The sequence below is a fragment of the Kryptolebias marmoratus genome, linkage group LG13, assembly GCF_001649575.2.
Source record: "Kryptolebias marmoratus isolate JLee-2015 linkage group LG13, ASM164957v2, whole genome shotgun sequence".
NCBI lineage: Eukaryota > Metazoa > Chordata > Actinopteri > Cyprinodontiformes > Rivulidae > Kryptolebias > Kryptolebias marmoratus.
This window is the reverse complement of record NC_051442.1, coordinates 24,502,349-24,514,490: the sequence shown is the minus strand read 5'-3', so window position 1 is coordinate 24,514,490 and position 12,142 is coordinate 24,502,349. Positions and strand designations below refer to the sequence as shown.

The 12,142-nt window shown below is 39.8% G+C and overlaps 1 protein-coding gene across 5 annotated transcripts in view; it reads left to right on the top strand.

Moving 5' to 3' along the window:
* ntm (neurotrimin) overlaps positions 1-12,142 on the top strand; it is a 295,982-nt gene that overhangs the window by 225,844 nt on the left and 57,996 nt on the right. Inside the window, exons 1-4 of one of the 5 annotated variants that reach the window (XM_037979032.1) lie at positions 7,393-7,742; positions 8,110-8,337; positions 8,676-8,827; positions 8,976-9,048. The exons of the other annotated variants lie outside the window; for them this stretch is intronic. Of the exons in view, the coding sequence (XP_037834960.1) occupies positions 9,044-9,048 (5 nt within the window). The 5' untranslated portion in view covers positions 7,393-7,742; positions 8,110-8,337; positions 8,676-8,827; positions 8,976-9,043. Of the gene's footprint in view, positions 1-7,392; positions 7,743-8,109; positions 8,338-8,675; positions 8,828-8,975; positions 9,049-12,142 lie in introns of those variants that run through there. 5 annotated transcript variants of the gene reach the window in all.

Genomic DNA, 12,142 nt, shown 5'->3' with positions numbered 1-12,142 from the left:
AGTGTGTTTCCTGGATTCTAAGAACCAGACAAATCCTGTGTTCCAGGAATCCTCCTGTTATCACCTCCCACTGTTCCCAAGTTCTGGCAAAACATCCGGACATAACTGGCAAAAACAACTGGACATTCCTAACAAGGCCTGGTGAACTTCTGCACTATCTTCTCCTCCACAACGTTTCACCTGTTTCTGGTTGAGAATTATGGCCTCAGACTAAGAAAAGCTGATTCTTATCCCAGCCACTTCATACTCAGCTGTGAACCACCCCAGCAGATGCTGCAAGTTTTGGTACCCAGCACTCCCTCAGCACCCTCTCACAGAATGCCTCAAGGAACACAGTCAAAAGCCTTCTCCAGGGTCACAAAATACATGTAGACTGGACAGTCAAACTCCCATATTCCGGTGATCGGGAAAAAGTTAGTCTGCATTGTAACAGAAAACCCCCACAGCGGTCGGTATCGCCCTCGAAACACTCCAAGGGCCTCAGATCGAGTTTCCAGACGGGATAAGAGGCATCGGATCGGGGAGTGGTGGCAACAGGTGAGCTGGCTAAAGTCAAGGGCAACACCGTCCCCAATTTGTCATCTATGGAAACTATTTGATGAGTTACTTTATCTAACAGGGAATTAGTATTTTGTTGGATTTGAAACAATTGTTGGAGGAGTGATTCATGTTGGTCTAAGTGAAAGTCATGATTTACTAACATATTCGCGGTCTGTCCACCACCAGAGATGCTCTTTGACATGTCGTTTGGCTGAAGCATACTATCAGGTTTTACAGAAATAGTGAAAAGTGAGCAACTTGGCGACAAATAAACTCTGGAGACAACGAAATAAAGTAAGTGATTTTATTTACAGTGCAGGATAAGGAACAGGGCCAGATCTGGAAAGGAGGAAGGTGGGTGAGTATACGGAGGAGCCAGCAGGGAGACAGTTCTTTCAGATATGGAATTGTTCTGTTCTTACTGGTAGAGGAGGCGAACTCCGCACTGAGGAGGGAGGCGAAGGTATTCCGTGGTGAGTATTTACAGATGATTGTTTCCAGCGAAGTTGATTCCAGACACGGAGGTGAGTATTCACAGGTGCACGTTCCACAGGTAGGTCGGTTTCCGATGGAGGCAGACAGGTATCGAGCGAATCAGGTCGAGTGAGAGGCTCAGGGGGAAAGTCCTTAAAAGACGGCGGCGTGACCCACAGAATAGGAAGACTCTGGGAAGCAGAAGGTTTAAGCAATGCTTCAGCATTGGTCTGATTTTCACCGCAACCTTAAATACCCGGAGCAGTGATGATCTTGATCTGTTGCAGCTAAAGACGATTAGTCTGTCAACCAATCAGGAACCCGGAACGGGAAACCAGGAAGCAAACTCACAGAATACCACAACACTAAATAAGACGTAAAAGTACATAGTAAAACTTATCTGACACAAGTCATACTAAGTCATACTAAAGATAAACTAAAGATAAATTGAGTAAAACCAAACTAAGATATAACATAAACTAAACTAGGATTTAAAAACCTCAGCCAAACAGATCAGACATGATTAAAGCTAAGATAAACTAAAGGTACCAGAAGGCTAACTAATTCCCCTTTTACACGGACCCTAACGGTCCCAGCTCCACTCTACTCGGCTCGCTCTGCGAGCGTTTATGTTTGCATTTTTTCGCACTCTGTCCCTACTTCTTTGGTACCTGCTTCAGAGTCGGGCCAGCCGGGCCGGCCCTGCTTTGTGGGCGGCGCAAGCTTAGCTCCTGTTCACTCATTGGTCCTGGGTGTTACCAGATGCAAGCATAAAGAGCAAAGGTAGGAATATAAACAACAGCGTTAGCTTACCCTGCAACGTTTATGCCGTCTGTCCCCCAGATGAAGGTGCTGTAAAGCCTGAAATCTCCAGCTGATAACAGCTGTCCTACTCCGCGCAACAATCGCGGCATCCAGAGCATTTCTTCCTCTGCGCCTCTCTTCCTGAAGTCTCAGGAACAACACAGTGCTAAAGTTGTCCATAGCGCTTTCGTTGTTTACACAACTTGCGCTAAGTTTCTGTATCGCACCCCCTGCGCCGCGGCCCCGCCCCCCTCAACACGAGGAGGCGTTCCTCTGCTACCAACCAAACTGGCCGGTGTGAACGCGATGCATTCTTTAAAGAGCCGAGCCGAGTAGAGTGGAGTAGAGCGAGACTTCTGAATTAGGGTCTGTGTAAAAGAGGCATAAGAGTACCGAAGGACAGGTAAGAGTTAAAAACATTTTAATAAAAGGCCAACTAAAAGTGTCAGTGTAAAAAAAACAAATAAATAAATAAAAAACACAGGCTAAACTAAAATATAAAATAAGCTTAGCCAAGCAAACTAAAATAAGTTTAAACAAGCAAAGGCAGGATAAAACTGACTAAGTCATATTAAAGTAAACTGAGGAAAACCAAACTTAGGTATAATAAGCTACAGTAAGCTAAACTATGATCTAAGAACCTCAGCAGAACAGACTAAGATAAACTATACCTTTGCTAATGCTAATTCAACTAAAGTTTCAGCCAATTCAATTATGCTAACGTTGATATAGTTATGGGTTAAGCTAATTCAACTATGTTAATGAGACAAAGTGGGAGGGAGGAAACAACATCAGAGGAGGAGGGAATGGTGGAGCTGGGGGTGTGTGAAGGGAGTGAGGGAGGGAGGAAACGGGAGAGTGACTACCTTCGCTCTTTATGTTTGCATCTGGTCACACCCACGACCAATGAGTGAACAGGAGCTAAGCTTGCGCCGCCCACGAAGCAGGGCCGGCCCGGCTGGCCCGACTCCGAAGCAGCTATATTAGCTATATCAGATAGGCTAATATAGCTAATATAGATACATACAGCATATGTTGCCTTCATTATAAGTCTTATATAAGGCCTTTAATTTTTTGCAGCTCCAGACATATTTGTTTTTTGTTTTTTTGGTCCAATATGGCTCTTTCAACATTTTGGGTTGCCGACCCCTGGCCTAAACAGTGTGTCGGAGAAATGAGACGCTGCTGTCCAAGCTGAGAGCTAAAAGAGCCTCATAGGTTTCATGTTACTTTGGGGAAGGTACACATGAAAGATTTAGATATTAGATATTTATTTAGATGGATGAACTTATGCTGTATTTGCCATGTTTCCCTGAGAAATATAAAGTCCATATTTTGTCTGGTGAAGAATTTTTGAAGACAGAAGGATGTGTTTGGTATGGCTTGCTCAATGCTCCCTCCAACTCAAATAAGAGACAGCAAGCTAGCATTCTGAAGAGCTGGTTGTAGTGGAACATAACAAACACCTGCCGTGGTTACATGGTTTTCAACTGGACAGAAAGAGAGTTTGTCACCATGTCAGGTCACCATCAGTGTTCTGGGGAAAAACAGATCATAAAGAAACAAACAAACAGGTAGCAAACATTGAACAGTCCCTGCGACATGGTGGAAGAAAAAGGCGTTTAAGTACAGGCTCTAAGTTTTTTTTGTGAAAGAGCCTATTGTCTTAAGTGTACTAACATACTTTTTAAATGTCCACTGCACTTTGCACAAATTAGCAAAATTGCTTAAATTAATTTAGATCTGTTCAGGAATGTTATTTTGCCTAAATGCTCTGTTATTTTTAACACACGTACACACACATACACACACAAACATACACTCACCGGTCACCTTATTAGGTACACCTTGCTTGTACTAGGTTAAACCCACTTTTGCCTTCAGAACTGCCTTAACCCTTCATGGCAAAAATTCAACAAGGTACTGGAAACATTCCTCAGAGAGTCTGGTCCATATTGACATGATAGCATCACGCAGTTGCTGCAGATTTGTCGGCTGTACATCCATGATGTGAATCTCCCGTTCACCACATCCAAAGTTGCTCTATTGGATTGAGATCGGATGACTGTGGAGGCAATTCGAGTACAGTGAACTCATTGTTGTCTTCAAGAAACCAGTCTGAGATGATTCACACTTTATGACATGGTGTGTTATCCTGCTGGAAGTAGCCATCAGAAGATGGGTACACTGTGGTCATAAAGGGATGGACATGGTCAGCAACAATACTCAGGTAGAACCCTCAAGGTTCTACGTATTGTGGGTCAGAGATGCTGTTCTGCATACCTGGGTTGTAACGAGTGGTTATTTGAGCTACTGTTGCTGTTCTATTAGCTCAAACCAATCTGGCCATTCTCCTCTGACCTCTGGCATCAACAAAGTATTTATGCCCACAGAACTGCTGCTCACTGGATATTTTCTCTTTTTCGGACCATTTTCTGTAAACCCTAGAGATGGTTGTTCATGAACATCCCAGTAGATCAGCAGTTTCTGAAATACTCAGACCAGCCGGTCTGGCACCAACAACCATGCCACGTTCAAAGTCACTTAAATCACCTTTCTTCCCCATTCTGATGCTCGGTTTGATCTGCAGCAGGTCGTCTTGGCCATGCCTAAATGCATTGAGTTGCTGCCATGTGATTGGCTGATTCGATATTTGCGTTAATGAGCAGATGGACAGCTGTACCTAATGAAGTGGCCGGTGAGTATAGAAAGATAGTACAGAGCTCTTTTCAAATTGGAAAAATGTTGAATGCTCTGTTTATTATCTTACTGTTGCGCCCCCACTTCCTTGTCCTGTGCAACTCTGAGTTCTTTATTTCAGGGGTGACCAGAATAAAATTCAACAGACATTAAATTTAGACTATTCAAATTTATTAATCAAAACAATATAACAACAAAGTCAGTTAATCAGACAGAGTCACTCACCTCTCTGGTACCGGATCTCCGCTCAGCACACCTTCAGAGTGATACCAAGAGAGACCAAGAACAATCGGGGGGCCTGTAATTTTTATCTAATTAACTATGTCCCCTGAGACGTTTCCCTGTGTGTGTCAGTAAAAGGCTATGTGTGACCAGAACCGGCCCTAACTGGGTTTTCAGCAGTTATGTGGTGTGAGCTGCAGCGTGTGAGCGTGCAAGCAACTAGAAAAACATCTAATTTCCTTCAAGGTTGTCCAACAACTCCTCTCCAGGAGTAACCATTTCATCAGGCAAAAACATCTCACGTCATGGAAAATTACATTCTAACTTACAAACTTAAAGCTAGAAAAGCAACTGTTAAAAATCATTATAAGAATTGTAATGAAAATGTAGTTGTTTTTTTACTGGTAAAAACAATTACATTTCTGATTTTATAGTTTTACTATCACCTACCTCAAGTTATAATAACAACAACAGACACTCTTAGCAGAGCTCTGGTTAGACCAAGCTGATATGTAAAGTACTTAATTATTTAAAGTGCAGTTATGTACTTCTCTGCTTACTATCATTACAGCACTTAATTTTATCACAGTAGTGTATCAGGTCTGCAGTTTGCCTTGGCTAATGCTTTAATGGACTTCTTATGAGGCTCATTCCAGGGTTTTCTGTTTTCACATTATGTATGATATATGTTTAAGTAAAATACATATTTTTCTGAGCACATATGGACTGATGACAGCATAAAACACACAAAAGGAGTTCAAATGTGGCCAGTAGCCAGTGTAAACAGTACAGAGTGATACACAAAGGACTTCACAGCATTGCTGCTGAAAATCTTATCTAAGTGCCATCAGCAGGCATTCCAGTGTTCTCTTTCTTTTTCTTTTTTAATATGCTGTTCCATCCTAAGGGTTCTCCACAGTCAGTTGTCCTCCTCCATCTCACTCTGTCCTCTGCATCCTCTGTCCTAACTCCAACTGCCTCCATGCCCTCTCTAACTGCACACATATAACTCCTTTTTAGCCTTCCTCTTTGTTTTTTTTTTCCTGGTAGCTTTATCTCTAACCACCAGGATCTGTATTTTGGGGTTTGTCATCACTCTCCATGCATCCAGTGCCAGTTCGGTCTCCAGAGACAAGCATGAGTCACTCTCCTGAGTCAAGCTCCAGTATGTCCTGGCCTAGTCACCAGATGGTTAGGACCCTGATGGCAGAAGAAGAAGAAGAAGTAGTCAAACCCCGCTATTTGCTTGGGAGTTTCAGTTAGTTGGACTTCGCCACCATCTAACTGAAATTCCCAAGCAAATGGCGCAGATTCACTTTTTCTTCTTCTTCTTGTGAACTTTTATGGCAGTTTGCAAGAAGCTGAAGTTGTGCTTTACTGCCACCTACTGGTATGGAGTGTGAACCAGAAATTTTCTCAGGAATTAAATTTTATTGTAAAGTTAAAGTTAAGTTGAAGTATCACTGGTTGTCACACACCTGAGTGTGTGAAATTTGTACTCCGCATTTGACCCATCCCCTGAGGGAGCGGTGAGCAGCAGCGGCGCCACGCTCGGGTGATCTAACCACCCAATTCCAACCCTTAATGTGTCAAGCAGGGTGGCAGTGGGTCCCATTTATACAGTCTTTGGTATGACCCGGCCGGGGACTGAACCCACGACCTCCCAGTTTCAGGGTGGACACTCTACCACTCGGCCACTGATCCAGTAAAGCTGCGTTACTTTTAAAAAACAAAATAATATCTGGTAAATGTTACTTTTTGAATTAGCTCTAAATAATTAAACTAAATCAAATTTAACTTTAAATCTATTAAAATTTTTAGCTGACCACTTTATCTTTCCCTCATATTTTTACAGTATTTCTTCTTCTTCTGTTTTTTAATGGCGGTTGGCAAACAACTTCAGGTGCATCACTGCCACCTTCCAGATTGGAGTATGGATCAGATAAACCAGATAAATCAGATAAGATTAAATATATTCTTCCCAAAATACCTGTTCTTCTTAAAAAACTAAAAGCACAACTAAAAACTATATCCCCAGATGATCTTTGAAACAATTCCCTAATAACTAATTTACTTTGATTACTTCTTCTTCTTTAGTTTTTAATGGCAGTCGCTCGCACGGTTTGATTAGCTTACTGTGATTAGCTTCGGTGCTTTCTTATGATTTGCTGAAACATGTAAGATGTAATATGTCCTTGTGGACTCTTTTTAAAACTATCATGATGACCAGTCAGTGTTATTTCAGAAGGCAACATATTACAGTATGAGATGGCTCTGTTCAAAGCCATTTTTCTTAAGGCATTAGTTCTAGGCAAAGGTAGTGTAAAGGAACAACAGTCTTGTTTTAAAGAACTATATCATTAGCGTTCTTTTTGAGTCAAATTATATTCAGGACCTTTCTAATATTGTGATATCCTTGCCTCCCAGCTATAAACCCATTTTGATCTTTATTTATTATGCCTGGTAGGATTTTTCTGCAACCGTTTTGCCAATAGTTTACAAATAATTTTAAGATCAGAGTTAAGTAGACTGATAGGTCTCAGGTTTTCACACTTATTAGGGGGTTTACCTGGTTTTGGCAGCAGAATAATTAGAGCCTGATTCAGAGGGAGGTAGGCTGCCGTTTTTAAATGACTCCATAAACATGTCAAGAAGGGGTGACAAAAATTGATCCTTACATTTTTTATAAATATCAATGGAGATACCATCAGGTCCCGCTTGCTTACCAGATCTCATTCCATCGATGGCCTGTGCTAATTCCTCTTTATTTATTTCTATATTTTAAGTCAACTCCACGATCATTTGCAATAGCAGGGATATGTAGCCCATTCAAAAAACTTATCTAATTCCATTTGGTCTAAATTCCCTTGAGTAGCAGCAACCACACCAGGTCCGTCTGCCTCTATGGACAGGGTCACACCACTCCCTTCACAGGAACGACCTTCGACATGCCCCATCTATAATCTTCGCTCGTACACCCGAAAAGGACCAATACCTAAAAGGTAGGACGATATCACATAAAATGTGCACTGTCAATAGTATTGCTCTATATACACGGTGGTTATTGAATGTGCAGCAGCCTGTGCTTTGTTTGTACATGTATACTGAGTGTTTAAAACAACAGGTGGGGGGGATATGGTTTTAAAAAGTTTCACTTGCGTTGCTGCAATTAAAATAAACATTGTAGATACGATTTTTCTGTTATCCACCTTATTCCTAGTCCCCTTGAGGTTTTGCATGAATTATGGGTGCGACTTTCGCCGCGAACCGGTGTTACGTAACACCGGAACCGGCTTTTGTTTACATGCTAGCACCAAGCTAATCCTCTTTCGTGACGGCTTTTTTAAATGATTGTTTTATTTATCTCAGGTTTCAGCCACCTTTAAACTGTGTACGGCCTGTTGCTCAGTCTTTCACCAAAGAAGTCATTCTTCTGCCAGACCACACATCTAGGCACGTGCCAAGACGTGCCAAGAAAGCTTGGCTGTTTGAAAATGGACTGATTAAATCTGCCTTGGAATTTTGGAACGGCTGGGACTCAAATAGAGTAATGCAGGAAATAAAAGCTGCCTTCCATCCAGTTGTGGTAGGATGCAGGTAAGCTTTTCATATGTTACCTTCATGCAATGAAAACTTTAATTTATAGTTTGTTTGATAATTTCTTNTATATATATATATATATATATATATATATATATATATATATATATATATTCTATTGCAATAGCTAATTTCTGACAAGTTGGATAGGACTTGTGAAAAAAACTTTTTGACTTCTGCTAATTATTTGTCAATATTTCAGGCCCTTTTTAAAAAATGATAAAACACAAACTTAGTTTCAACTTAGTTAGCTGTACATAGAGATTACTAAAGCATTAACCTTTACATATAGTGTCATGTAGTCTTTTGAAAATAAAGTTTTACTTACATTATAGTTTTCACTTGATGCCCTGCCACAACAGACTGGTAGAGCCTTCCCTTACAACCAACCAGAGTTTGACAGGAGATCTTCTGAAAAAGCTGTTTCATCAGAAGTCCATTTATGTCAGGCCTGACAAAGTGATTGTAACTGAGGAAAAAAGAATCTGTAAGTGATAGTTTTATCAACTATACAACAGCAACAACAGTTGGTTTCCACTTCTTGCAGTTTGTTGTCACTTAAAATTACATAGTGGTGATTATATAAATTTAAAATATAAATCTAGCTATTCTTTTTCATTATTGTGGTTAAACAGTCGTGTTCAGAGGAAGACACTCGAGATTCAAAGAGCTGTGATCTTCAAGAAGTAATTGACAGTGACAAATGCGGTAAGTATTAATACACATATAAATCAATCGATCTTTTGAAAGTTCATTTTAAAATATGTAATTATTACACTCTGCAGTGAAAAAGTATTGTCCCTCTTGCAGGTTTGTGGAGTTGTTTCTTTTTTATCACAGTTACAGCTACAGTAGGTAATTTTTATAAAAAAAATATGTTTGTTACATTTTTCCTAAAACTGTCACTATCTGACAGTTTTAACAAATATGTAAAAAGCTAAAGTTTGCCAGTTTCCTGCTGCTGTGCTAATGGCAAAGAAATAACCTAACCTTACAGGAAAACTGTTTATCCTTCATCATTGGCGGCCATGTTCAGTATCCTGTGCATACATTGCATGCTCCTCTGTGGTGAAGGAGCTGTAGTGTAGCAAAGAACAAGGGGGAAGGTGTAAGCAGTGTGTACACAAGCCTGATTAACAGTGCTAAGACATTCCTGGCTTTGATTGGTTGTTTCTGACCGAGTGGTGTATTTCTGCAGATGGATGTGGACCTCAGGAAGGAGGCAGAGGAGCTAAATTTTTTTACTGATTATGTATCGTGTATTATACTGTCAAGATATAATGACAGTTTTAACAAAAAAATAAATACATTGGTTATAAAGTTAGCCTCCTTGTAGAAAATAATTAATTGCCCAGCACTGTTGGGTGAAAATCACACAGTTAGGTTTATGTAATACCATGCGCATGATATAAAAGCCAATAGATCAAAACTCCTAAACAGGTCAGATTAAAGCTCCAAGTAAACCTCAGTGGGTTCTGTGTTGGCTCTGTCAACAGGCAGACAACACAACAGTTTGGATAATAAATCCAAAACAGTGGAGAGACAGTCTGATTTCTATGCAGTTGGAGAAAACAATGTCTAACATAGGGTGTGCAGCCCAGAGTGGTTCATTTGGTGAGAGTTAAAGCATTTAGAATAAAGACATAACATATCATGACCATCAGATTATTAAAGTCATAATGTGTTACCTTATAACAATTTTTTCCACCAGAAATCTACTGCGGCTTTAAATGAGAAATCAGATCATCAAGAACTTCTATACAGTGATCCCTCATTTTTCGCGGGGGTTGCGTTCCGAAAAGAACCCGTGATAGGCAAAATCCGTGAAGTAGGAACTTTTATTTTCTTTACAATTATTATACAGCATAATTTGAAACCAAAGAACAAAATCTGTTTTCAGGCCCAACATTTTTTTTGGGTAGGCAGTGTGTGTGGTCTTAGAACTCTACTATGAATGCTATTTGCATTGAAAATTGTTGGACGATATAAAACACTGAATAAATTAGCTGAAAAAATATTTTCTTTGGGAGCAACAGCTTTTTTCACAAGACAGTATTGAGCAATAACATAAATAGTATTTGAACAAATTTGTAGTTTTAAATTCTGGCATAAATGGTCACTAAGCAATGAAATATTAAATTAATAACTGTTGTTTTTTTCAGTAATTGGAAGTGTCTGTAACAATCCCAAAGAAGTTGTTTCAACCATTGCCACTGTAGAGGGCCAGTCCCTCTCCTGTGATATTCCTTCCATCTCTACTGGTGATGGTGCCATTTGGCGTAGTTCCACCCAAGATATTTGCACCAGTGTCCTCTCATCTGATACCCTCACTATGTCTACTATTGCCACTGTTATCACTATTGATGATAATCTCAGCTTGTCTGGTGGAACCTCAGTCACCTCCAGTGGTCGCACCCAGGCTGGCAATGAGTGCCTTTCTGCTGTGTCCAGTGGTTTGCCCCAACAGAGCATACCTGAAAATAGCTCATCCATTACACCTTACAGGTACTTCTTAATTTTTGTATCATTTATGTCGTCTGTTCATCTTACAATGTTTATAAATTTATAACTATGGACCTATTTTGATTACAGATTGTTATTAGATTTAGGCTGTATAATTTCTGTATGTTTAACATATGTAAATAAATGTCCTATACATTTAATCACTTTTTAAACAGGAAAAGATTGAAAGAAATCGGGCCTGGCTCAGCATAACTGACGTTTTACAGCAGGTTCCTGTTCTGCAGAACATAGAAAAAACCACACAGACATCCAACATCACATCACAGTAATAGACACACAATGTACAAAATGGGGGGGGGTACTTGTGCCCACCCAGTGGTCATTTGGAGGAAGACAGGATACACACTGATCAGGTCACCAGTCCATTACAGGGCAACACAGAGTCACATAGGTCACACAACTACACACTCACATCTAAATGGTATTTAGATGAACTATCATGTTTTTGGACTTTGGGAGGAAGCCAGAGTACCCTTTGGGAACCTTAGCATGTACAGAGAGAACATCTAAGACCCCAGTCCCAGAGATTTCAAACCAGTACATTCTTGCTGCAAGGCAAAACTTCTGTGCTGCTGTATCCTGCAAAAAAGTCTTGTAATAGATTACATTAATTCATAGTTTTACATAATACGTATGATATTTATTTAAAACTTTACTTGCCATTCTCTTTGCTGTACATAGTGTCGAGATAAGGTTGAGTTTTTACAAGTCTTGTTTTTTCGCCCTAGGTCCCCTTGTGGTGATCAGTTTTAATTAGAATTGTTGGAGGTATGATTAATAGTTCACAGTAAAAAAAAAAAAAAATTAAATCTATCTTGAATTTTTACATTGGTTAATTCTTGATTTGTCATTCCCTGTTGTTTTGGAAGCTCTGCAAAAAGAAGGCCCAGTTGTATATACAAATATGATACTTTTTCAACACTCAATATTGTCTTTTTTTGCATGATAATAATGGTTTTCTATTTACCAGAATGGTGTTTGTGCATATGTGTTTTTTAAAAAACTTTGAAATTTATTCTCATTTTCCTGAATAAATAATATAGTTGTGTTAGTGAAATATTGTATAATATTTAATTGTTCTGAAAATATCAGGAAATGCAATGTGATGAAAAATTGTTTATTCTGTTTCTAATGTTTTGCAGGTGAAGACGGTGAAGACGGTGAAGACGGTGAAGACGGTGTCTTTCTGGAGGATATTCTGGTTTTTTTCTCTGGCTGTGACAGCATTCCAGCACTAGGGTTTTCTCCGAAGCCAAGCCTTGAGCTCATCAGTTATTCT